Source organism: Conger conger, chromosome 2 (genome assembly GCF_963514075.1).
Source record: "Conger conger chromosome 2, fConCon1.1, whole genome shotgun sequence".
Lineage (NCBI taxonomy): Eukaryota > Metazoa > Chordata > Actinopteri > Anguilliformes > Congridae > Conger > Conger conger.
The window spans coordinates 9,602,535-9,630,441 of NC_083761.1; the positions used below are offsets into that span (position 1 = coordinate 9,602,535).

The 27,907-nt window shown below is 44.7% G+C and overlaps 1 protein-coding gene across 4 annotated transcripts; it reads right to left on the reverse strand.

Moving 5' to 3' along the window:
- Window positions 1–2,845: 2,845 nt before the first annotated feature.
- Window positions 2,846–27,728, reverse strand: nt5c2b (5'-nucleotidase, cytosolic IIb). 4 transcript variants are annotated; one of them, XM_061230379.1, is made up of 18 exons: window positions 27,664–27,728; window positions 23,817–23,946; window positions 22,591–22,664; window positions 15,056–15,173; window positions 14,572–14,667; window positions 14,365–14,456; window positions 13,829–13,886; window positions 13,193–13,286; window positions 12,795–12,848; window positions 12,616–12,699; window positions 12,219–12,260; window positions 11,221–11,328; window positions 10,209–10,275; window positions 9,478–9,648; window positions 9,111–9,162; window positions 8,867–8,927; window positions 8,042–8,218; window positions 2,846–5,862 (listed from the first exon to the last, which is right to left on the reverse strand). In XM_061230379.1, exons 2-18 carry the CDS (start codon window positions 23,936–23,938, stop codon window positions 5,620–5,622), a joined length of 1,713 nt encoding a protein of 570 aa, XP_061086363.1. In that variant the 5' UTR covers window positions 23,939–23,946; window positions 27,664–27,728; the 3' UTR covers window positions 2,846–5,619. The 4 variants fall into 4 exon arrangements, with proteins under 4 accessions (XP_061086363.1, XP_061086359.1, XP_061086361.1 ...); XM_061230375.1 differs by lacking the exon at window positions 27,664–27,728 and adding an exon at window positions 27,056–27,133; XM_061230377.1 differs by lacking the exon at window positions 27,664–27,728 and adding an exon at window positions 27,069–27,087.
- Window positions 27,729–27,907: the final 179 nt, after the last annotated feature.

Genomic DNA, 27,907 nt, shown 5'->3' on the forward strand with positions numbered 1-27,907 from the left:
TCTTGTCTCACCTTTTTAGTTAGACCCTTAACTAAAAGCAAGCCTAATAGAAGAAGCGGCCAGGAAATAAGTTGAATTTCATACCTCACATGTTTTTTAAGATTTACAGTTTTGTTTATAAAGTATTAGTGCATCAAGTGTAATCAAGTTACTGCAGCTATTCAAGGACAATCAATCCCATTAGGACATCCACACATCCGTTTCCCCTTAATTGCTGTGAGTATTTACAAAAACAAGTCTTGCGACATCAGCTATGCAGCTGATCTGTTTACATGCCTGTTCAAGCTTCCTGACGACATCGTAAGCTGAAAGTGCTGGCTCTTACTTCAGGCCTGATGACCACAAAGCTTTGACTTTGGCCACTTCAGTATCCATCCTGAACCCATCGTATCTGCAGGGCAGACACACGGAGCACACACCACTGAGTTCATCACTCAGTCCTGAAAACAATACTGCTGAGGCTCTCACCCTGTGCCCCTCTGAGGATTTCACTGAGCTGGGGGGGGAGTTTTTTCACGTGCCCAGACAGGAGTGTGCTTCTTTCACTTTCTATACAGGAAGTTAAAAGGAGTTCAACGGAATAACAAATAAGTCACTTTAATCGTGAAGTGATGGATATGCAGAAAGTCCAGATGCTAGACCTGTGGTCTACCTTCAACCTCAGGGTGTCTCTTCTGAGGTAGCCTTTCCACAGGAAACACAGCGCTGTAGAGTGACAGAGGGAGGAAGTCTCATATCACCCCCCCCCTGTCATTCACTTCCTGTTTCAGATAAGGGGTAGCTCTGAATGGTGGCCTTGTTGACCTGGTATCGATGATACTGCTGATTCAGAATCTTAAATGTGTATGTGTAGCTCTGATTATTAATGTATGCATACACTCCATAACATATCATCTCAACCAGAATATAATATATAGCAGTACAGTATATGCTGGTTGATTTTGGCACAATAAAGATTAAATGATTAACAGAATGACATCTGGTGGCTAAAAATCTGTTTTCTTGAATAAAAGAAAAAAAAACAGATTCCCCTCTGCGCTAAATTGAGGAGTTCTGGCTCTATGAAAAGAATGGTTTGCCAGACTTTGCTTTATGTTTAAGTTAAGGAAAGCCATTCAACTGTGAGATGTCTCCTGTGGTTCATATTTTTATACCACCTAAATTTCTGTGAATACTGAAATTGTACATAAATATAGTATCCTTATTTCAAAAAATGTTTCTCTATATTGTGTAATTACAGTCCTCTGCCACTGAGTGTCAGGCCTTCAAACATTGTGGTCTGACTCAATTGGTATCAAGCAGGATTTTAAATAGTCACCTACTGTCTTAAATGTTTTAAAGTAATACATTTCTAGCTTTACAGTCAATGTTTATAACTTAAAACATTTGAAACATACACTTTGATGTATTAATTAAGCACATGTATACAATAATTTTAATTGGAACATAATTTTACCTGTCAGAGAAATCTGTGCGTATGTGTCACAAATCTTGATTCTTACAAAGATTCCTAAGTCACATTGCTTAGGAATTTTGACTGGGGTCATCACTCCAAAAAAAATGGTATGTATTTATTGAGGACATATTGCGCAACAAAGTCAAAGTTTTTTGGAAGGCTCAAATATATTACCATTAAGATATCAATAAAGTGTATGTCTTGAGGGTCAAAATAGCTAAAACAACCGATACGTTTGTCTATTAGCATATTCAAATGCTTTACATTGTTACCCGGCTGTAAAATGCAGGTATGACCAGCTCGAAATGACCAGCTACCAGCAAACCATGTTGAGTGTGGAGCTGGTCTGAACCGTTCTGAACCGGTCAACCTGCTACCAACTGTTTCGAAACCTAGCTTGACCTGTTTTTTTTAGCAGGGAACACAACTTTTGTGTGACTTGCACTAAATTAATTCAAACTAGTCCACGCTGTGCTCAGCTATTTACGGCTTATTGTACAGTTCTCGGTGAGTCCAAGTCAGCCATGTTCGGTGGTGAATTAGAGCCTGTGGTAGACTGCAGTTCAAATCACAGTCAGTGTGCACATGCACAGTACAGTATTCCAGTCTTAGGTGTGCCAATGCTTAGCTTACCTAAACGCTCGATAGTATCTAGCAGCGTATTAGGCCAGGTCATGAAAACCCCCAGAGTTTGTGCCTCCAACCCATTACCTGGCAAGCTATTCTACCCAGTGACTGGGCTGCAGCTATAGGCTGATGCCCTGGTGCTCATAGCAGACACAAGCTCGAGGTTACTGTCTTTGTACACAACGTTTTATAAATAATTATCCTACCCACAGCATTATCACTTTCAGCAATTGTGTGAAAATCCTGGAAGTGGGGGGTCATGTCACATTCAGAGAAAGCATAGCTGTGCCATGATGACATGGCATCCTAGTTGTAACCCTCAGATTCACCGAATAGTTTCCACCGCCACCGAGTGTTTGCTGGGTTCATATGTGACTCTGAAGAGAAGCGATCCTCCTTGATGGGTTGTTTATGATGTGCATATCAGCCTGATTTATGGATTCTGGCAAGGATTCTCACAAGGCATTCCCTATGGAGCTCAAGCTAGATTAAACTTCAATGGAAACTGGCAGGATCAAGTTGCATCAGCCATTATAAGCGTATTTCTGCTAATCCTGCCCTGGCCACAGTGCCCCATTTCCAAAACCAAAATACTCCATTTCTATACCAGATGCGGATTCCATTTTCCTCTCCTACTGAAATGGTCCTCTTCAAAATTCATGTCGACTTCATTGTTTTTAGTTTTCTAAACAAGAACAAATGTGTATGCCATGTAGTTTGCACCATGCATAATTGAAACTCTTAAAGAAAGAAACACAAGGCTGGAAGTTATAAGCTTTATTTTACATTAAAATTACATGTCCTAAATGTACATTTTTAATTATACTCTTTTTGGGAACAAAACTAACAGGTCCTTTAAAAACTCGAGAGCTATAACATGCATGAAACTATAGTGTAAAAAAACCCACTTTCTTAACCAATGCATGATAAAGGCTTTGGCACCCAACGGTAGTTTTTTATGGAAATGGGGGTGTAACGCGTTATGATATAAAACCGTTTTCATTTACCTGTATGACGGACCATTAATTACTCTGTATGCACAGAAACCGTTAGCACTCAAATATTAAACATTACGGGAACGAAAAAGTATGGGAGTTTAAAAAAAAACTGTTTAACAAAAACATGGCATAACGAAAGGTTTATATACAGCTTCACTTAGCTATACGAGACACGAGGAAGCTACAGTAGAACTACCAGTTGCATTTCTAATCCGTTTCTTGACTTTTCTGTTTCAGTCGATTATATCCCAGTTTGCCTGCCTGCACGATTTGCTATTGCTGTTAGAAATATAATTTGCTCAAACTTCCAGGCTGTCTCACATTTTTCACAATGAGATACACTCCTCTCTCTCCCTGAGCCAACAAACCTTCACAATCCAGTGTGAATTGAATCTCTTAAAAAAATCTTGTAAGGTGTGTGGCTTCACAAACAAGTACAGCAGCACTCTGACACTGCTGATCTCGCTCTAATGAAAAATAATGCATAACCGAAAGGTTCAAAATAATGACTTTAAGAGCTGCGTCTTAAATTCCATTCCTATTATCCTGTAAATAAGACTTGGAACGTGATGTAACCGGATTAGCTTAAAAAACAGGGTCTCCCCTGTCTAATACATTCAGTTATTCTGTCCAAAATGAACACTTGTGTTTACAAGCACACTTGCTGTGCGACCTGGCGGCTTGCAGGCGAAAAGTAAAATGTCCACACAGGAACCGTCTGAGTGACTTGTCTGTTTGTGTGAACTCACTCTACATACATCCTGTTTCCCTTTTGAGAAAGAAAGAAAAAGGAAAAGAAAAAAGTTTAATTTTCGAATGCTGTGGTCTCATCCACAATCACATGTACCGTTACAACACTGCATCAGCTAGAAGACTGAGGTTAGTTTGTCATTCAATACAATGTTTGGTAAAAAAAAGAAGTGGGGGGGAAAAAGTGTGCATATTGAAAACAAAATGGCAGCAATGGAGTTTCTCCAGCTCATAGAGGCAGTCTTTGTTTCTCATGCTGCATTCCTTGGGGTCAGAGGTCACTGTTGCACTCATGCAGGAAGGACCCTCTGAGGTCTGAGAGATGGGGGGGGGGGGGTGCTCACACAAGGCCAATTCAGGCTGCATCTGCTGGCCCCCTAAGGACGACTCCGTCCCGGTGGGGGGGTCCCCAAAGTCTATATATAAACAAAGTCATTCAGTCACAATTACACTATTTTTTTGCCAGCAGTGGATTCGAACAACACGAGCAGGGAAAGTTCATCTGAGTTGCATTACTGTCGTCACCTTGTAAATCAGCTGCTATGTTACACATCAGGTACAAAAAAAACAAAAAAACAATAATAATAGCAATAGTTTCCATAGTTACATTCATTCACACTCAAACTGGTAGAAAGAACTGTGTTAAGCTGCATGAATGAACCCTTGGCACTGGGAATACGCAGCCGCCTGTCGAAAAGCAGCAGCAGATACCGAGTGAGAGCAGGCAGCTCAGAAAATGCTAGCATGCTAGCCGCACAGAATGCAGGCCTATACCTGAACAGCAGGGGGCAGCCTGTGCTTTCTACAAATGAAGCAAACTTCAGCCGAGTCAAAATCTAATGTGCCGTTTTGTTTTTTAAATGTTCTTTTCTAGAATAAAAATGCTATATCGGTTATTTATCCTCGCGAGGAAACCTACAAACGATAATGTTTGTGCTTTGCACACCTCGAACCCCCCTGACCGGGGACAAGCGGGTTAGATAGCGGACAGCCGCCTCAAAGCTACGTACGGCGTACCGTACGTTAACGCAGCGGGCTGGGCGGGGCCCTCACGCCAGAAGCGATCACGGCAGGACGGTCTGTTTCAGCAAGGGCTTCGCAGCGCAGTAGCGAGACAGCTAGCTATCTCAAAACCACCACAAAAGAAAGAAATTAACTTGGACCATGACAGACGGGAACACACAAGCTACATCAGCACAGCACCATGAGGCCGAGCGGTTCTGTACTCCAGAATCTTCTCTCGGTCCTCCGAACTGTGCGTACGTGGTTTGGTAGGATCGAGCTCGCTGTGAAAGCGCTCCCAGTCCTCGGTGGACGTTTTTTTCACGTCGGTTTTTTGCATACATCGTGGTTTCGAGTGTAAACACAAAAGGAAACTGGAGCTTCTCCAGCCTGTTTGCAGGCGAAGAAAAAACCAGTAGTGTTTTTTTTTTGTTTTTTTTTTCATCTTTTCTTGGACAGGACAAACATCGTTCACGGGTTCACCCATGTTAACTAAAACATCCGCTTGAGTTTGGTCAAATAAAATGCCTCCTCACTCCTGACCGACTCTCCCAAAAAACTCATCATCATATCACAAAATGAACTGTATTGCATAAAAATAAAACAATCTAAAAGGAGGGGGCCTACTCTGATATATACATTTACAAACAGTAAAATGAAAAATAAGTATTTCAATTTCCATATATAAAGTGTAACCCATAAATCTAAATGCCTCTCTCTACACTGGCTCCCTCTACGATGGGATTCCTACCGAAAAACTCTAAAAACAGCCGAGCCCTGTGGTCACTACTCCTCCTCTTCCTCTTCCTCCTCCTCTTCGTCGTCATCCTCGTCGTGGCAGTGCGTGATCTCCTGGGGGGTCTGGGGGAAGAGGTTTGGCGGTTTGATTTCGCTCACGGACCGGGTCAGCTGGTTCCTCTTGCAGTCGAAGTCCTTGCAGTCCACCGCGTGGCGGTTCCGCGTCGCCATGGGCGACTCGGAGTCGATGATGTCGACGTGCGCGTGCTCCACCGTGGACTCGTGAGGCATCTGGGGACACGGAATGGACGGCATGTTTCTAAACTTCAGCCTCCGCACGTTGCACAACGCACAATACCACAGAACACGACGGCACAGGATAAGACCACAGAAAAATGACTCACAAACAAGGGAAAATAAGGCATTCTGATTGGCTGAGACACAAGGGTGGTGATTAATTTCATATAACCTTGCTAACGAGAACAGATCGATTGAACAGGTGTGTAAAAGTTTTTAACTGAATGAGGAACAGGTCCACCAAATAGAAAATTATAGACAAAAAAAATCTAAAAACTAGATGGTCCATTGCCGTTTTGCGGGACTGGCTGCAAGAAGGAGACATGGCAGCTGCAGTACTGTAAAACTGACACTGAGATACTATACTGTTTTTCTATGCTTCAGTTCAAAATGGGAAGGGCCAGCCATGCACAGTTGCAAGTCTGGAATGCAGCGTTAATTTTTTTATAAATTGCTTGACATTATTTTGCAAGCTAACATTAGTTAATATCCTAATGTTGCATTTATTTTCGCCGATGGTGAGCTAGTGAACTTTTATTTGCCGTTGATGCAGTTAGACTTTTGTCAGAGCAAAGGTATTTTTTTTTCAGCAACAGGGACTATTTTTTCAGCCGTTACTATTGTGTTTCAATGAATACATTTGTTTCTACACTAAAAATAAAAGGTCCACAGCTGCACCCTATGAAAGTCAGGTATGAGGTATGAGGAAATAAGTGCCCTTCAGGGTGGTAAATAGCCCTCACGGCGTAGCACCACCATGTCGGGCAGTTATATCCTCATAACTGACTCGTTCACAGGGTGCTATCCCTTACTTAACTGGAGGTGAATTCCCCACAGATATTAAGAGCAGGAGGTTCAGGAGTAGCCAGCTGGGAGAGAAACCGAGCCAGCTAGGACAGTTCGCGGTGGGAGAACAAATTGTTCCATTGACGTCATTTGTACTGAAAAACAAGCAAATCTTAAATATATGCTTAAAATGAGCTGGCCGGACAGAGGTGTGGTGTTAGCCGCTAGTGGAAATCCTTGTTAAGATGTTTATTTTCTTACAGAGAGTGGGCAGCATGTCGTACACTCAGGGTACTCAACTTTCAGGGCTGAACACAAGGCCTGGAGGTAAACTGCAAGTCTAGCTGGGTTGGTTGACCCGTTCTCATTGTTTTGTATTCTAATGCTCTTAAATCCTTCAATTAGGTTATGGTACACCTGGCCACACTCACAGGTTCTGGCGTTAGTTCAGCAGCGACATTTTCAGGTCAGAACTGGTTTGGCTGGCTCTACTGTGTTTGTGTAATCCAGATTGCGCTATTTGGAATGTGGTCAAAGATGTCACAACTGTGCCCCACGCCAGTACACTCACTCTCACGACCGTACACTTCCAAATAAATTCATTTCCCTGTCCGCTAAATTTGCATTCCTATATTAAGATAACTGCTCTGCTGCCTTAATTCTAAATAACTGCAAGCATTTAAACTATTCAGACTTCTTTTAGTGCCAATACACACATCATATGTCACAGTTTAAAGCTATATTGATTGAAACTCTTTTAATTAGTGTTACAATATGAAGCTTGTTGGAAGGATTGTTGCCTTACAGAGAAAGACATTACAGACTTCACTGTGAGAGGGAGAAACGACCGTCTTCCTCGTGGCTTTGATACGACATCAAAGCCAAAACGGCGTCAGAGCCTCAGGAAACGGAGGCCTCATGATGACATGAGGGCACAGAGCAGGGGTGTGTTCCCTGGTTCTGGAGAGCTTCGAGGTTTGGCAAACCTCTTAGACGTTTAACAGACGCTCCACACCACACCACAGACCGCAACGACAACGACAGTTTTCCATCTGACAGCCAATCTAAATCCAACTGAATTTACAGGGCGCCGCGCGCAAAAACGGCAGATTACATCGCCAAGAGACTAATTACAGAACATTACCGTTCAGCAGTGTGGATGCGCACATTGGTTCTCGTTATAGTTTTCGGTATAGTTATCGTTATCGTTGGCCTTTTGCTCAGTAATCCTGCTTTGTGGAGCAGTAACTGAGTACGATCTCTGAACTACTCGGTAAAATAAGCGCCGAGTCAGCGGGAAACCCAGCAGAGCACCGCGGGCCTTTGACCCCCCCGCCCCCCCCGCCCCCCTCGCCCCCCGCCCCCCCCTCCCGGCGACGGCGCTCACCAGCACGTGCGCCGCTCTGAACAGGTAGCTGAAGGGGTAGTACAGCAGGTTGATGAAGGACGCGGCGTACAGGTCAGCGTAGCGCATCACCTGCGAGGCGAACAGCGTCTGCCGGGAGCCGCTGCGGAACAGGCTTCCCATCATGCCGTAGCACATGTCCATGTCGTGCGTCACTTTCTGTAAGGAGACAGCAGCTCTGTGCTTATTGGCCATTTCAGCCGGCGCTCAGCATGTGTGCTAACTGTGCGTAGCGCACTTACTCTTTTACATTGCTCACCAGTAATTTGGTGTGCCTTAATGTAAATCTGTATTGTGATGTGGGAAAAAAAATAAAGTCAATGTGAAATGTAAAAAAAAAATAAAAAAATCCAAAAATCAAAATGAAGCTGTTCAAAAGTTAACTTTATCTCTTCAGCAGTGTGCTGTTGTGTGTGATAGGTGAAGACTGAGAGACAGAGTGTGTAAATAATCATGATTTACACAGCGTCACTTTGGTGCCTCTGGGGAGTGGACTGGCAGCAAGCAGCCTGCGACAGGGTGGAACTGCAGGTTGAGAAATGCAGATACACATTAACTAGTCTATTGACATGTCTTCTTACCCCTCTTAGGAAATACTCCGTTATGCTGTGGTAAATGCAAACAGGATGGGGACGTTCTCCATAATCCACCACCACTGATAAAAAACGTACAGAAAACAACATATGTTTCCTCCTAACACCTAAAACACATCATTCCAGCTGGGCATTCACCTTTTTTTTTTTTTTTTTTTTTTTTTTTGGTGTTTCTTTTAAAACTTTGTTTTTGGGGTTAAGAAGCGGGGCGTACCTTCACGCGCCTCTGAATAGCGCTGATGTCGGGCCTCTCGTTGCTGCTGCTGTCCAGGTGCCTGGAAACAGACAAGACGGCGAGAGACGGTGAGCGTCCAAAAATAGCCCCGGGCCCGTCCCGTTCTTATCAGCGCACGGGGAGTGGGGCCTCAGACTTTGCACCGCCGCGGAGTGGCGGGCGGGAGGGATGACCAGGGCCGCGGGGGGGGGGGGGAGGGGGACACCCGAGTGCCTGTACTCACTTGTAGAGCTCTGCCAAGAAAATGTCCAGGCTTTGCAGTTCCTCGAATAACGCTGGAAAAAAGAGGAGACAGGTCAGCGCGACCGTACCCACATATCCCCCTGCTCCTCTCAATATCTCCGCTATTCGCCCGCGACACACTTACTGCGCCTTTTTTATGCGTGCGACCATTTTATTAATCTATGCTGTATACAGGAAAGTCCATGCTGATCAACTTTTCACTTTCGTATTCTCGTAATCTCGCCCGTTAACCATTAAGCTCATTGCGATCGGCGGTGCCTGGAGGCTTGCGATAGATAAGAGGATGTTGCATCAGGCCGGGGGCCCGTGCGCACGCGGAGAGGCGGTGACGGGGTCACCAGGCTCACAGCTCTTGTCGGTCCACACGTGCAGCTCCTGAGCCAGCTCCGGGATCACCAGGAAGGTCCTCCAGCCCTGCCGCTTCTTGGACTTGAGGATGTCGCCGAAGATGTGGTCTCCGATGTACAGGATGTCCTTGCCCTTGGCCCCCAGGAGGTCGCAGACGATGTCCGAGGAGCCTGGGGGGGGGGCGACGGCCGCACGTTCAGAGAACCCCGCACCCCACACACTAACGCCCTGGGGCGATAAGATACCCGCAGGCAGCTATCACAGGGGTGTGACGCAAGCGCATATTTACTTTACCACAAGCGAGTTCATGCACGAGGGATTTACAGCGCAATTACTGCCTCGAATTTGATCATTTGATAATGTTTGGTGTCAAAGTCCACGCACTAAACCGAGGGCGGGCACGGAGGTCCGTATCCGGATCCGTGTCTGGGCTTCATGCCGGCTTCAGCCGCTTAAGTGTCTCCAATCGGACGCATGAGACACCGCGTTATCAGAGCTAGATTCACTGATAGGCTCACGAAACAGTGCTGATAACAGTTTTATGACATGTTACTGTGCTCTGAGTTATGAGTGGGCCAGCACTAATGTTTAGAGATAATCAGGGTAAGAGGCATGGTAACTGGAAGAAACAAAAGCCTCCATGCACACTGACCCTGAAGGAATGGAGCTTCCCACCCCTGCACTAAACCCAGCCCTGCACTAAACCCACCCCCGCACTAATCCCTGTTACCTCCGGAGTAGACGATGCCATGCTGCAAAGGTCCAGTGTAGGTCCCGATCTTCAGCCTCCCCGTCGCCTGAAACAGCAGAGACACGTCCCCATCAGCGTCCCGCCACGCGGACTACAGCAGCTTCTCACAGCAACACAGACTACAGCAGCTTCTCACAGCAACACAGACTACAGCAGCATTCTCACAGCAACACAGACTACAGCAGCTTCTCACAGCAACACAGACTACAGCAGCATTCTCACAGCAACACAGACTACAGCAGCTTCTCACAGCAACACAGACTACAGCAGCTTCTCACAGCAACACGGACTACAACAGCATTCTCACAGCAACACAGGCTACAGCAGTTTCTCACAGCAACACAGACTACAGCAGCATTCTCACAGCAACACAGACTACAGCAGCTTCTCACAGCAACACGGACTACAACAGCATTCTCACAGCAACACAGACTACAGCAGCATTCTCACAGCAACACAGACTACAGCAGCATTCTCTCAGCAACACGGACTACAACAGCATTCTCACAGCAACACAGACTACAGCAGCATTCTCACAGCAACACAGACCACAGCAGCATTCTCACAGCAACACAGACTACAGCAGCTTCTCACAGCAACACAGACTACAGCAGCTTCAAACAGCAACACGGACTACAGCAGCATTCTCACAGCAACACAGACTACAGCAGCTTCTCACAGCAACATGGACTACAGCAGCTTCTCACAGCAACATGGACTACAGCAGCATTCTCACAGCAACAGACTACAGCAGCATTCTCACAGCAACACAGACTACAGCAGCATCTCACAGCAACACAGACTACAGCAGCATTATCACAGCAACACAGACTACAGCAGCATTCTCACAGCAACACAGACTACAGCAGCTTCTCACAGCAACATGGACTACAGCAGCTTCTCACAGCAACATGGACTACAGCAGCATTCTCACAGCAACAGACTACAGCAGCTTCTCACAGCAACCCCCTATCCCACGAAGAACACTCACCGTGTCCACCTGTCTGAGCACCGTGCCCTCCCCGAAAAACATGGGCTTCCGCGCATCCACCAGGATCAGGTCGAAATAGGACTGCCAAGGCCGGTGGGCTGTGCCCATCTGAAGCAAAAACACACTCTGCTCATACCCCGTGAGTCTGAGGCCCACAGAAACACACTCTGCTCATACCCCACGAGTCTGAGGCCCACAGAAACACACTCTGCTCATACCGTGTGTCTCAGGCCCACAGAAACACACTCTGCTCATAACCTGTGTGTGTCTCAGGCCCACAAAAACACACTCTGCTCATACCCTGTGTGTCTCAGGCCCACAGAAACACACTCTGCTCATACCCTGTGTGTGTCTCAGGCCCACAGAAACACACTCTGCTCATACCCTGTGTGTGTCTCAGGCCCACAGAAACACACTCTGCTCATACCCTGTGTGTGTCTCAGGCCCACAGAAACACACTATGCTCATACCCTGCATGTCTGAGTTTACAGCCCACAAAAACACACTCTGCTCATACCCCCAAGTCTGAGGCCCACAGAAACACACTCTGCTCATACCCTGCGTGTGTCTGAGGCCCACAGAAACACACTCTGCTCATACCCTGTGTGTGTCTGAAGCTAAGACTACAACCACAGACCCCCAAAGCAGCCCACTGTCCAATACCGTTCCTCACAGAACACAGGCCACAGTCAGAGGGGGAAAGTTCAGGGGCCTAAATCATGTGTTTCTCCTGCCCAGGAATCTCACTAATTAGTTCTACCGCCTGGCTAAGGAATTGTGTTAAGTAGGTGCTTGTAACAAAATACTGGGGATGACTTTTACCCTCTGAACCGGGATTTTCCATTACGGTACACTGGGGTTCAATCAACATTTATTCTTAACCTCAACTTACAAGTAAGTGACAGCTTTGCACATTCTCTTCACAAAGTTTGCTTTGAACTATTATCGACAAATTTTCACAACCAAGAAAGAAAAAAAAAGTTACGATATCCACTAACCTTTGGCCCATGAGGAAAATCGAACAGGTACGTCATGATTTTCTGGAGTAAAAAACAGTACAGAAATTGGATTAATCAGACTGGTCTAGCCATACGCACACTTAAAATTCTGAAACGGGTTGCGGAAGATCTGAATAATATAAACACACATGTACCGACACATTTAACCACAAAACAAATGCATTCGTACTATCTAAGGTGAATCAAAAGCAATTGCACATTATGAGCAGAACTGAAGTGCTCAGTTGACACAAAGGCACAATAGGTTTAAGGAACGATGCAGCCCTCTACAAGAACTCTTAGTTCCTGGCGTGGGCTAGCACGAAGCACTATGGGATGCAAATTGAGGCAGTCAGCAGCCTGAAGAGCTTACAAGGCAATTAGTGGTATGACTCACATCTGTGTATTTGTAGTCGCTGTTGGTGGCCAGGAACACTTTGCCAACTTCAGTCATCCGACTCAGAAGGAGGGGCAGTTTGCCCTGAGGGTGGGAGAGACAGGCAGGGTGTCAGCAGCTTGACGGAGAGGGGAAACTGACACAGACTACAAATGTACTCTGGCCTTATGAGTACTCACGTCTTTCACCACGTATTTCTCCAGGTTTTCAACAGTTTTCACCTTTAAAGTTCCCTGTAAAGATTATGCAACATAACAATTCATATAAATATAGTGATATCGATGAAAATGGCTGACGTGACGTAAAATTTGTGACATCTAATGTGTTGCTGTCAGTCTCTCAAATGATCTAGTTTTTTTACCCCTAGTTTCTTCCTACTGTGCATACTCACATACTGTAAAGGCATATACACTCAGTGAGAACTTTATTATGTACTTATCAGACTTATTTACTTTAGACTTATTGGTCTTCTGCTGCTGTTGCCTATCCACTTAGAGCTTTGACAAGTTGTGTGTTCAGAGATGCTCTTCAGGACACACCACTGTTGTAACGGTGGGTGTGGTCAGGGCAGGCCTACCTTAAAGTGGACCCAGTCTACAGCGTCTCGGACGTCCTGGAACATGCTCTTGAAGGACATGAAGAGGTCTCCGTCCTTAAAGCCTGTTTCACAGCTGAGGGGGGGTCATTAAAGAGCGGGCGGGTGAGAAGGCTGACCTGGGCTTTATTCATCATTGAGTCTCTGACCTGCTGGCTCAATGGGACGAACAGGAGAGCTTTTTCCCCCTAATAGACCGACGTTCATTTCAGAGGATATGTGTCCTTTCCATGCCACATACAGTCTGCCTTATTTACACCTGCATTAACCTGCACTGACCTGCATTAACATGCACTGACATTCAGCCATCATGGCTCTAATACAGCGAGATTTTAAAGTTTGATAGATGGTGTCCCTTCGTTATGTAGACTGTCAAGAAATAGACCCATTTCAGAAAGTTAAAAACTGGTCTTCCCAGTTCTCCTGTAAGGTGCTTAAAGTTGAAAGATAGTTTGAATATTGTTTATTTTAGGTTTAGTTTAGTTAATTGTCTTATGTCCTGAAGCTGAAATACGGTCTCTGGCTCAGCTATGACAGGGTGTGGCTGCCCTGACAGACTGTCTATTTGACCAGAGCAGGAGATGCTTATCCAGAAGATTCTAGAGCAGGAGGTCTTACCTTGCATATCGATCACAGTTGCTGAAGAAGTCGACTAGGCACGCAAAGAGGTAGGTCTCTGTGGAGCGAGTCAGAGAGGTGTTACAGTACAACACCACACCAGAGCGCAGGGTAGTGTAATGGCTAAAGTATTTGGCGTATAACTCAAAGTTTGTGGGTTTCATTTCCCAGCTGGGTTGCTGCCATTCTACCGTGGAACAGCGCACTTGAACATAATTGGTTCAGGGAAAATCTCCAACCGTATAAAAAAAGGATCAGCGTAAGTTGCTCTGAATTAAGAGTTTCTGCTACATGCCAAAAAGCGAATGATATGTGTCACAAGCCTAGACGAAAACCGGCGTACTGTAACACGAGAACTAAAACAGAGTAAGAGGGAACATTCAATTCGTCTGTACAAGTTGCACAACCAAGAGAACACCGGTTGTATTCTAGTTCAATGCACCTACATGTGCCCATATCTCTATCTGTACTGGTTATTGGCTGTATGAATTTCATGCATTTTGCTCGCTAGAAAAGACGATCAGCTGAAGCACTACCTGGCAAGTTGAATAGAGTATTGAGGATATAAAAACGTTCGGTGTCGTCTCGTTGGATGAACTTGTTGGGGTACAGCTCTCGGATCTCTGGTCTGACGGGCGAATGAAAAACACGAGCAGGTTAAAGACAGGAAGTCTGCGTGAGCAACAGCCGCTACAACAGGTCATTATAATACTACTGTGAAGCAACACCGCGGTAACACTTACCCACGCAGAAAATCGAACCCGTGGACACAGACCAGGATGTTCCCGTAAGCATCCACCTTTAACAGGTTCCCATACAGCGTATCAAACACCATGCCCCTGGAAGAGAGACACAGACACACTGTTAGTGTGTCTACACACAAAAACCACAACATACTACACAGCCATGATCCAGGAAAGAAAAACACTGCCTCAAATAAACACTTCTGTAGCAGTAACTGAGGCAAAGCTGCGCCCCAGGATTGAAATGCGAAGATACAATGACAGTGTGTAACCTTGGAATCGAACCTGCAACCTTCAGAAAGTCACTGAGCATGTGAGAAAGTCACTAAACACATCACAAAGTCACTGAGCATGTCAGAAAGTCACTAAACACATCACAAAGTCACTGAGCATGTCAGAAAGTCACAAAACACAACAGAAAGTCACTGAGCATGTCAGAAAGTCACTAAACACATCCGAAAGTCAGTGTAAAGTCACTCCTCACCTGGTGGGGAAGGCGGGGTCGTAGACGAAGTTGAGGAGCTCCTGAGGATAGCCGATAGACACAAGTCTCTCCACAGTCAGGTCGAATCCCAAAGACTCATACTCAGGGGACTTATACACTGGAGAACAGGAGCAACAGCATACTGAATCACAGCTCCAAATTCAAGAATGAACTGCATTTTGGTATTTTTAGCCTCCTGCCACACTATATCAGTCATGCTCGTGTAATTATTCTGGGCCATCTGTGCCACAGAGAAAATTCATGTTCTAATCTACAAACATACAGCATCTACACATTGCACAAAAAAAGAGTTTGTTACATCAGAGGATTTAATAAGGTTTTAAAATACGAAGTATGTAGACAGACGTACAAAGATAATGTACAGAATATCATGTATGTAATATAACCCGTTTTGATTCATATTCGTAATTTTTTGTCTATATATCCAGGCATCATCAAGGTGTTGTCTCACAGTCAATAAACGTAGATTTTGTGAACCACAAGTGGGGTAGTGATTACTAAACCTAATATTAACGATTACCGGGGTGGTGCAATCACAAGTAGGTTTTATGAACATTTTATGTTCGACGACATGGCTCAGGCAGTAAGAGCAGTCTTCTGGCAGTCGGAGGGTTGCCGGTTCGATCCCCCGCCCGGGCTGTGTTGAAGTGTCCCTGAGCAAGACTCCTAACCCCCAAATGCTCCTGATTAGCTGGTCGGTGCCTTGCATGGCAGCCCATCGCCGTCGGTGTGTGAGTGTGTGTATGAATGGGTGAATGAGAAGCATCAATTGTACAGCGCTTTGGATAAAGGCGCTATATAAATGCCAACCATTTACCATTACAGTCTTAGTGAAACTACCACTACAAGTCCTTTTCATATTGCATTACTGTAATTTAGTATGTCCGTTGGTAATGACATTTTCCTGGTCCCTGCCCAAGTCTAGTTTAGACTGCGTAACGTCAGTAATGATTTTACAGTGATATTGACAGGATTATGAGTGTTTTTATAACACTGCTCAGCAGAAGGTGAAATGGAGGTGATGTGAAAGTGAATGGGTGCGTGTGGGAGTGTTGGCCTGGGTTTTAGGAGGCTCATTTAGCCTGGCCCGGGGAGAAATAGGCAGCGGTTGCCATGACAGCGGACACCATGGAAGGCTCCCTCTCCCAGGGGCCGACCACTGAAGGACAGGGGCCCGCTTAGCCCTCGTACGGGACACGGGGTCCCTGCAGTGCCTATTCCACTTTGGGGGGGGGGGGGTGTCTGAGTGCCAGAGGAGCCACAGAGGAGTCACAAATAACAGCCCCCCCTCCACAAACTCCCCCTTCGCACTGCACCCTGCTACAAAGAAGCCTATTTTGAGACGTCCCCCCCCCCCCGCCACCATTCCCACTGTCCCCCTGCTTAGATAACCAAAAAACGTTGGGCTCAGAACTGACCTTGGCACCCACACCCCCTCCCCCTCCCGCACTACAAAAGCACTGTGGGCCAAAACAGCCGACGTCACTCAACACTCTATTAATTGCCTATGATGGGGGTGGACCGAGGGGCAAAGTACACAGTCTCTGTCTGGTCCTCCAGGGAGATACAGCCCTCTTCCATCAACGCGAGCACCCTGACATCGCGGCAGAACATGAGAGCGTCACATGCCCGCGTCCTGACGTCAAACGTTGTTATCGATTTCAACAAAACCGCGCGCGTAACCTTTCCCTGCGTTCGAACGGAAGTACAGGAGCGAAACGCTCCTCTGTTGCGTGTGCGGGGCAGGGAAAGCAGCGCAAGGCTCCCGTTCACGGACACGCGTGTGCGCTCGTTAACCCGTGTTAGGGTAGTCGCACAAAGCTCTACGGTAACACTAATGCTGCAGCTGACAGCTGTAGGTTATGCCCCGATTATCTCACGCCTAATGTTTAGCTCGACTTGTACTCCTCAAGGGGGGACTGCAGAAAGTGTAATTCTATGACCTTTCACCTACATACGAGGGCAAACCTCAATGGACCGTCAGATTGGGTTTCAATGACCATAAGCATCGAGATATCTCTATGTTAATGAAGCAGCTGCACATGTGCTTGCCTCTGCTCATGATATGAAACTCTGATACTAGTCTACAGAGCATCAGTCTCACAACAGTGGAAATCTCCCCACTGTGCTGTCTGTGCTAGACCAAGGCCAACCACACTTCTCCTTTACACGTACCCAGCAACGGAAAATTCCATCGAGCAATTGTGAGATCAAAACGCGGGTCTTGTTGTTCATACTAAAAGCTATCTCACATCAGTCTATTTTCATCAACAGGTGTTCAGCACACTCAACCAGCCTCGAAGCAAGTTTGAGTTTGGTCTTTGAACATCCTCAAAGAAAATGCAGCTTACAGCTGCCTCATATTTAAACCACGGCGTGAAAACAGCATATTCCCCTTCTTTACTGCACAGCCATGGACAGCAGTGAGAGGCGGGTTTACTGATGGAGACAGTGCAAGGCAGAAACGCTGACTCGGCACCGCGTGTCAGTTTGAACTTAACGGCTGCTGCGAGCAGTTATGCAAGGCAGGTAATTACACAGTCAATCTCCAGAAACACCCCACTGTCACAGTGAAGCCGCCACAGGCCAGCATGTTATCTGTGCCCAAGCCAAGACGGCTAACAATTTATTTAAAAAAGAAACGACAAAACATGAAATAGGCAAGTTACTGCACTAGTCACTCACAAAGTAAACGTAAGAATAAATGAGATTTGAAATGAAGAGAATTTTCTAACAATTTTGTCCAACCAAAACATATGGGTGGGGGGTTGAAAAACGCTTAACCCTTTGAAACGCGCTCTAGAACGACACTGCTTATTGTTTAATTCAATAATCTAAAAAAATTATCCATTATCCACATTGCCATCTGTCTAACAACCAAGCTAACAATATCGATATATGTTATATTGTCGGGGCTACAGTGCGACATGTAATAAGATGGCCGATATCGCACAGCGGGCAGCCAGCATCAGAGGCTGAATAACACTCAATTAGGCCGACAGGGGCACACAGAAGAAACAGGTGGAAATTGTATAACTGAATTGGCGACAGGAAGCCCAATGTATCACTGCCATGTGAAGATGCTTTGATGCACAGGGCCTGGATCCAGGCCAAAAGTGCTGTTCTCCCTGAAAAATGGCCCTCGCAGACAAGCCTGGCCTACCACACCTAGTTAGCAAATTCCATGCACATTTTTCGCAAGCCGTTAACTCGGTCACACAGCCCGTCAGCAAACCCGGGCCTTCACTGGTATCACTTGTTTAGGAAAGCTTGATGATGTAACCCGCATGAATTATGTGTGCAGTATAAATCAAGGCTTTGTCCTCGCATTAAAAAAAAACAGGAAGGGCCTACCAAGCTGGCTCTCCTGATAATACAGTACACGACTCTGCATCTCGCTTACAACTCACAAACCCATATGATAACAAAAATGTATTTAACTGCCCTTCTTTCTCTGTTTGCGGTTTCTTTCCCTGATTTAAACATCCTACTGCAATTAAAGAGCCTGCTGTGGTGTTCTCCGTCAATCACCCGTCAAAAGCGCTCAAAGCCGGCCCCTTCTGTTTCACACCGCTGTCCACCGGCTGGGTTGCCGTAGCTACTGTGCGGCGAGACTGTGCAGCTGATCCGATCAGATCTCAGGCATCCGATCAGTCACAGGAGTCGCTATGGGCTAACGTTACAGGAGATACCCTTCGACTGGGCGAGGAAGACTCCCCAAAGGAGAAACCCGAGTACAGCCCATCCTCTGCTGGCCCGGCCTGGTGTAATGAAAGGGTAGAATGGACGCTAAAAATGTAATGAGGCATCTACTGTGTCACAGCGATAATGAAAACCCTGCCGTTACCCGGCCGACTAAAGCCCTCCCTCACAAAGGTAACTCTACGGCCTGGCCTGGCTCGTCACTGCCCACATCCGCAGTTGTCACAGTTAACCTGCACTGAACCTGGGCCTGAGGTGGCACTCGAGCCGTAAACACGGGTTCTTTAACGGGCCGTGCCACTCGCGAGCCAGTGATTTATACCCCAGGAACTGGCCCAGCGGGTGGGCACGGCGCGTGCTGGCAGGCCCGGCTCGGTCATGTAGCCGCTGTCACCGTGCTTTACGGCGCCCGCACTCCTGTACACAAATTCTCATATTTCTCCTCCTCACACCGCCAGTCCTCCATCGCCCATCCCTGCGGGGCTCCTGTTCCCCCTCCTGCGACCGCTCATTGACACATAACTCTGCACGCTCGGGCACAGCGAGGGCCCGGTGTTACTTACTGCTACTCCGAAGTCAGTGCCACTTCAAACACGGACACGGGCTATTCCTGCGCTTCATGGTAAACAACATCGCATAGGCGCTGCTGGGTGGCACATCCAGTTAAGGCCCCCGTTTGAGCGCACGGATATCCCTCATAGTCCGGGTCAAAGCCCTAACCATGGCTAGCAGTCCAGCAGGGCAACTCATAACTCCCGGTAGCATTGCCCAGCATTACAGATGTTTTGGTCAGCTGGAATCTGTGTCTCACTGCTCTTTAAGGATCCCCAGCAAGTTTCAATGTTAGGTTGGAGCGGAAGTGTTGGTGGTGAGTCTTGCTGAAAATTTCAGCTCATTCTGTATCTCAGAGGAGTACAAATTTCAGGGCCAGTTAAAGAATAACCTCCTCTGCACCTTTACCGGGGGAGTCCCGCAGGGACACATATTTGGGCCAATTCTATTTGCTATTTATATGCTCTCTCTACCACTCACTATGCACTACAAGCGGTCCACTGATCTTCACAAAATGGTGATATCCACAACTTTGTAACTTTGCTAAACTGTGTTTCTTCTATTCCTTCTATTTGTTTTATTCCTAATATACTTCTTTGTGCTTTCATTTTTTATGTATTTCTACTGTAGTGTCAGCTTGTATTATGCTCTCTAATACCTGGATGAGAATTAATGCAAATAGGCACACATTTCATTATCATGCTATAACCACAATTTTGGAATGGTTTCCATAAATGTGAGACATTTCACTGCAAATCCATTTATTTCCATTTTGAAGTGGTTTGCACAGGGGCAAAGATGAAGCGTTTTGTATTTGCAGATGAACAGCGCTCCACTTTTTTCAACGGTTTCCTCACAAACAGAAGAAAATGATTCAAAGCATAATGTTGCCCTGATGGACCGGTGCCCGTTTAACCTCTCTCCAAGGTTACACAAACACTCCTTTGTGAAGGGCAGCAAGGGATTCCAGATTAAAACCCCTGGGATAGTGTTTGGTTGGATGAATCAAGAGTTTAGAAATCAGTTTTGTAAAGAAGTTGCCGGCTTTGTGTGTGCTTGGTAGGCCCATAGAAATACTTCAACAATACTTCAAAAAGATCAAAGAGATACCATGTTTATTTGCCCTTGTCTTTGTCATCCAGCAATTATTCTGTGTGTGTGTGTGTGTGTGTTTGTGTGTGTGTGTGTGTGAGCGTGTGCGTGTGTGTATCGGTGTCCATGTGTGCATGTGTGTGTATGTGTACGTGTTTTCAGCAAATCAGCAAATCATTGCATAGACAAACACTATAAGAGCACTTACTTGGGTATAAAATAAGCACATTTTTGGAAGGCATCCATTTCATCTTTAGTGTCAATACTTCAGCGCTCAAACAGTCTAAATGCACTCTCTCCCACACATCGAGCACGGATGCAGTTGCACCAGGAGCGGTTCTGGTTACCAGAGCAATCTATTGGCACCTTTAACAGTGCTGTCGACACTGAGCTGGAAGCTGAAGATGAGAACATCATGACCCCTGACTTTCTGACTGTTTCTGGCCCTTTGAGTTAACGCTGGACCCAAATCTGCAGTTAGGCACGTCCATTCGCCTGCCATGAATCCCTTTTCCTTCATCGTGTGTGCATGGCACAGGCATCGGGACACGAAAAACTGTAGGCGGAGGTTCAGCATTAACTAAGTGCCAAATTGATTCATTACTCTCATCTTCATCGGAGTGCTGACAGTTCCTTACTGCATGCAATATTACTTTTATATCATTAATATTTATTTCCTTCTTCTTCGTATGGAATAGGGATGACAAAATTATCGAAAAAGGCAGATTGATCCACAGATTTTTGGTCCATCTATTACATAACCAAATACTTTATACCAGAATCCTTTACGCAAGCACACTAACCTCAGGAGCAGATGTTAGCTTGGTTGCTAGACAGACGGCAATAATGATAACAAGGGATCAAATCAGCAGAGAATTGTTTTTGACTATTGAATTAAACTGTCAACTAAGCAGAGGCTCTTATTCAGAACGACTTACACAACTTTTTCCTTGTATCCAGGTATATAGCTGGATATATTCACGGAGGCGATACTAATACAAATATTATAAAGGAGTTTATAAATGTCTAATTGATAACTAAAAATTCTGTTGCATAGATAACAGCGATTATGTTAACCCTGAATTGGCAAAGTTTATATGTTTTATAACCAAAGAAAGACAGAAAACAGACAACACAATAAAACAGAATTAATTAATAATAAAACACATAATAAAAGTGACATGTGGCACTGTGGCACCATTTTAACCTCAAATTAAGGGGCTATTCCCATGATCTCTACAGTAGAATGGGCAGGTGACACCCTATGTTGACTCTCGCCCCTGTCATAGAACAGCATGAAGCTATAGCCCTTTCTCGAAAACATGGTTGCTTACTTATAGATCGCCATAAACAAGCCAACAGCTGAGCTTCCGCAAATTCACATTCAAACTCAAGGTGGCCACTGTAACGGTAACAAGTGACCCTCTCCCATGAGCTGATCCCAAGTCAGATGTCACGGAGATGACACTTCTCAAAACAGGGCTATTTGGAGAGAGATTCCCCATATAGCACTCCAGTCACTGGGCCTCTTACAGAAATGTCTCGAATCAGCCCAGCATGCAAACACCCCGACACTCGTTCTCCGGTTATCTATACTACAGTATCCCCCCTTCTCTGTTCATCTTTAGGAAAATTGTGAGAAAGCTACCTACTACAGCAGGGAGTGGGCAATCTATATCACGCAAAAAAACACAATTCAATTCTAAACTGCAAGAGGCTAATTTATCTTTCTTTATTTCACCGACATGGGTGTTAAGTTAGCATTTATTTTTTTTAGAAGCTGTAGGCTATTTATTCTCGTAATGCTAGCCTCGGGTTCAGGGACAGGAGGGACCTGGCGTCATCTAGAATGTGAAATTACAGAGCTGTGGATGAGTTCTTTTGTTCTGTCTTTCTAAAAACAGATCTGTAACTGATGACATAAACAGCTCTATAATTACATGACGGTGCTATGTAGGCATTTTGCGCTCCGTTTCGCCACGCGAGGGATGCGGCCCTCCCTCCACCTGCCTGAAACCCTGAAGAACCCCCCAAACGGCCCAACCCCGCAGACACAGCACCTGCCCGGTCCAGTTATTCGCTCAACGGGTTCGAATCGCTCTTAAGATGGCGTAACCTCATACGAAGAAAAAAAAAAGAAAGCATCCACAAGACGTGGCAGCACTTACCAGCCAAAGTGTAATCCATATCAAAGCCAAAGCACTTAATCTTCTCCATTGCCAAACTTCTGTTGACAAACACCCTGAGCAGAAGATAAACATGCAGTGAGCAGTTTGGTTTAGCAAAGGTGACCCTGCGTCGACAGGCTGAGGTGACAGCGAATGGGGCTGACCCCATTTGCTTGTATAGCATCCTATTCAAATGACATAGTGTTAACGGACATCTCTTGGCTCTCTGTGGCAGTACAGCCACATGAAGTGAATGCAGATCCGTTGCAACACTGATGGATTAAAAGAGGTCATCCTCATACATCAAAACCCACACTTTTTCCCTTGCTATCTTTGCTGGTTGTTGCTATGTTGCACTCATCCTTGGTTTTGACATGCAAACAAAGGAAGGAATTGCAGAATTAGCTAAAAGCTTTTTTACAATCCCATTTAACATCATATTACATTGTGATTAATTCACTTTTAACAAATCATTTTTATATTTAATCACATTTAATTATCATATGATAATTACACATTACATCATGAAGAAATTCCAATATTATACTAATAATATTGTAATAATATATATAATGCATATGTATAGTATGTTACATTATTGTAATAAAATACATTATTACAATAATAGTACAATATCATAGTAATAATACACAACACCTGTTGTGTTGTTGTGCTGTTGTGTTGCTTGTTGGTTACAAAAATATATCAGTGCCAGTACAAACAACATTCATATCAAATACTGTAGCATCAAATCGGCAACAGAACACTAAATCCACCAGCATTCAAAATATTTCTGGGCAAACATCAGTTAGGCATATGGGGACAGCTGACAGCATGCAAAACACAGCAGAGAAAAATGTGTAATGAAACCATTTTGTCATTTGCTGCGTGATACGATCTGCTGGCTCTGCAGCGGTCTCATGGGACGCCGCAACAGAGCCAGTGACCTCCACCTGCCCACGGCTTCATCTAAGCAAGACAAACGGAACATTCCGGTTACCGCCAGCCCTGGCGGCAATTTCCTGCCGTTTCTGGTTGACTGGCACCCAGGCAGTTAAAAATCCGGCCGACCACGGAATTATCCGGAAAACAGGAGGCCGAGACCTGACTCCTCACAACTGGAGAGGAGCTTATCGGCAGTGGGGCAGAAAAAAGCCTGTTATGTAATCTGCCCCCCCCCCCCCCCCCCCCATGCCTGTCTGGCAGCTGAGGCCCTCCATTGCTACCTGTGGTAGGCCTCCCTCCGGTACTTCTTCATAGCCAGCCCGTCCATGTTGGCGGGCAGGTCTGCGTAATTCTGCAGTCGGTCGCTCCATGAAGTAGTCATCTTAAATCCTTTGCAATTCATTCAAGCTGCTGAAAAAGCACAACGAGAAAGCAATGAACGTTATTGGAAGAGTCCACATCGAGCGCCCAGCCAGGCGATTCTCTTCCCCGTTTCTGAGTACTCCCTTCAGCCTTAATGTCACTCACATTACATTATAAGCCCTCATTTATGCTTAAAGAAAAAAAAAACCTGGCTTAGTCAAAGAGTATAAATAGAGAATAAACAGAAAAATAAAAATAGACCGCCAGCAAGCAGGTGTAATTTCACAACTGGAAAAGAAGCTGGCTGCAGCTTAAGGATTTAAAAACACCAACCACTGCTAGCCACTGTTCACTTGAATGTGGAGTGCTAGACAGTGTGTGGTGCACGATCTCACACGACGTGTGGCAAACCAGCCTCATCGAGGGCCAATTTGTTTAGCATTGTGAATCCAATGCTGCTTTTCACCAGCAAGGGCTGGGCTACATATTTAATGATGTAATATGTCCACAGTCAGCTTGATTCAGTGAAGAGGCTACTCTTAAAGAGATGTTGCATTTAAACATGTCCTGCGAACAACTCAGATCAACAATGTCCAACAAAAAAAACCAGTCCCTCAGTGTTCTTCCCATGGTGAACAACACTGTAAAAAATACTACATGTGCACACTTCTCAGGGTACTACACACATCGCATATTTCTCAATGAAGTACTTTTTTCTATGTTTTTTTTCTTACAATAACAAAGAAAAATGGGCTACGGAGAAGAAGAAAAATAAGTCCTTTCAGCGTTGCACCTGGCCCAGACGTCTCCTTCTTATTATCAACTGGGCATCTTTATAACATCTAATATGGCTGGAAAGAGCCTAGAACATAACACACACACGGGCACAGACACGACCAAGGCTGCAGCCTTGGGCCTAGCTAGACTCATCACAACAATACTCCTCCTTACGGAGCTGCCGGGAAGAAGGGTCGCTTTGAAACAGCGCCCAGGCAAGCAGTTTACACTGGGATGGGCTACACCACAAGGCTTTTCAGAGGACTGAACAAAACAACAGCCAATTGGTAGGCCCAAATTGATTTGCTTCTTAAGAGAAAATGAATTGGCACCAATTTAAGAGCTCTTTGTGGCTGACGTTAAAGACATCACAACATTTGAAACAACATATTTCTTACAGAAACCTGGATAAAGGCCTCAGCAGTAGGCTGCAACACCACATCGTTTATAAGTACAGTCCCAAAACCCTTCATAACAAAAATATTAATGTCAAACCATCCCCTCTATGTGACTTTTTTCCAGTCTGGTCATCATACTTTCCAAGTCAGGCTTACTTCTATGACACAGAGGGCCATGGACTAAGCCATGTCCTGGACTAAAAGGAAAAATGTGATGAAGATCCCGGCTGAAAAAAAGTTTTTAAGCTTGAGCTAGGCTTAACCCATGTCTGGGAATCGAGCCCATAAGCTTTTACAGTGGGCCATGTTTTCCTTTGTCTGGTTTTATGAGACCACATAAATTATATTTATAGGTCTATAAATGACATATGTATGAATAAACACACAATGCATAATGCACAATGCACATTAGTACGTGCAGCTGTTACCTTCAATTAAAAAGTTTCTTAAATTGCAAATGTCTTTAGAAATCTAATGAACAACCCAAAAACTTACAATGGGGCGAAGGGATTGGGGCACATTTTAAACGTACACTATGCCAATGTTGTTGTTCCATCAACAGTACGCGAATTCAACCAGAAATAATTGATATCCAATGAACCCCACTGAAACTCATTTTCAACGTCTCATTTAGAATAATAATAATAATAATAATTACATCTGATGCAGGTATGTCGAGGCCTCTGCAAAGATGATCAATTTACCAGTTTCCTGTTCCGCTCGTGATACTGCCAATTACATTCGGTCTTTGTGAAGAAATATCAAGTCACCGTCATCAACTACAGTGGATGTCTCTCTTATCACCTAGCACTGAAATAGCAATCTCACTCTTGATTAAATGCCACGGCTGTAGCATTAGCTAGCCTGGTCTTTCGCTAATTGTGTCCATCGAAGTTCAAACGTATTTTATCATGATTTGCATCTAATTTGTGTCGGTATTAAAAAATATATTTTCTAACACAAAAATCCCATTGGTCCTGTCGGTCCTCTGGGTCCCTGATACTGTCGCCATGTGTCTTCCGTGTCAAAATAATGCTGTGCAAGTCAAACATAACCGAAATATCCGATATTTTACAGATCGGAATTGTACACATTTGGCCAAGCAAAGTACGTAATAATAGCCTACCTTATCTAGCTGCACTGCTTATGGTGGTGTGATACAAGGAATTAGCTAACTTCTGACACATCAAGTAGCTAACTTAACTATTGTTAGACCGATCTTAGATGAAGTAACGTTAACGTACTTCTCCAACTAAAAACAGCCTTGGAAAAAATATCGTCACTAGTCCGGTCCTGTATCCATTCCATTTAAAATATATACTGAAATATCTTAGCTAGCTTAAAAATAAAGTTAAGTCAACTGCACACACTAGGGAGCATACTGCCCGCTAAACTAGCAGCAATAAAAAAGACTAGCTACCTAAATTACCTTGTGCAATGAAAATTTAGCTAATGGTCCTAATCCTGCGGGAGAGAGCGTTTTGTTAGAATGAACACAATCATTAGCTAGCTATGAGCTAACATCACCCGTAGGCCAGTAATTATTTGAAAGTCTAGCAAGTAGTACCGTTGGCTACCGTACAAATAAAATATGTTTTATTTCGCCTTTGATAAGCTACTTGTCTATTCAACTTTACATGAACGAGCGAGTTCGCTAATATAGCTTGCTAGCTGACAGGTTTACATTAGCTCGCTATCTATGTAAGATAGCAAGTCAGTTCCTTTTCTTTTGATAGCAATGAAACATATCACAGCAAAGCTAGCTAGCTAACTCTCGTTTTCCCATTTTCTGAACGTATCGTACTGTATCGATTTCAATCTAATGACCTGGTAATACATCTGCGTTTATCTAAAAATTCTAAAATATCTTCAGTTTCAATGACTGACTAACACACTACCTCGCAATAGAGCAAAACCAAATACTTAAAGTGGTAGACCGTAACTGCACAGCAACTGTATAACAGTAGATTTGTTACGCTCACCTCTCTTTCTCACCGTAGTAACAACTGCACTGCCTTCAAATGTGAGCATGCGTGTCAAAAACCAGATACATAAGGGGCAATAACAAAAGCAAAGGTTCGTTCGCATTGGATGCGTTGCGCTTCGCCACCGCTAGGGAAACTTGGACTTCGAGCCAAATTTCGTCAGACGTGCAGCACAGCCAGAGCCCATATACTCTAAGAGTACAGTCCGAACCAGTTGAGTCAATAAACACTAGCTAAAGTATCTCACGCACTTAAATCCAGGAAAGACGGCTCCAAATGTCATAATCGAAGAGGACCTCATTTAGATTATCTTGACTCTTGTCCAGTACTAATATTTCACTAGATTAATATTTTTAAATTAATTTTCCAAACAAACATGATAAAAAAAAATGTGTACACATTATTATTATTTTTTTAAACCAAAGTAATCTAAAATAGGCATGACATCTTGTTACATTATAAGGAGCCGGTTGGATGTGGCATTCAATTCCTAGACGCAGTAAATACAGTTGCTATTCAATAGCGTTGTATAAATTCTATATCAGCTACAGTAGTACCCATGCAAATGAGGCACGGGGACCAAAAAGGGAAGGCTATATTTTTACCGTGTAATGAATGGGTAGGTCTGCACCAGGTTTAAAACACAGCCTCACTCCTACAGGCAAGAAGAGTTGTAATTGTCCTGTCCAGCAGTCGCAACTAAGCACCCTTATTGAGTCCCAAGAACTACTGTCACACAATGTGAATTTCACATGCTAACTGATTTCTCAACTCTGCTTCAACGGAAACACACAACTACACATTTTCATTGTCATGACATTTTTAAGGCCTGTGTCTGACATACAGGCC

Coding starts and splice junctions, on each gene's coding strand:
- nt5c2b (XM_061230379.1), bottom strand. CDS start 23,938: ATGAATTGCAAAGGATTTAAGATGACTACTTCATGGAGCGACCGACTG. Junction 14,457..14,571: donor GGGTTCGATTTTCTGCGTGG/GTAAGTGTTACC, acceptor TTCGCCCGTCAG/ACCAGAGATCCGAGAGCTGT. Junction 12,849..13,192: donor TAGACTGGGTCCACTTTAAG/GTAGGCCTGCCC, acceptor TAATCTTTACAG/GGAACTTTAAAGGTGAAAAC.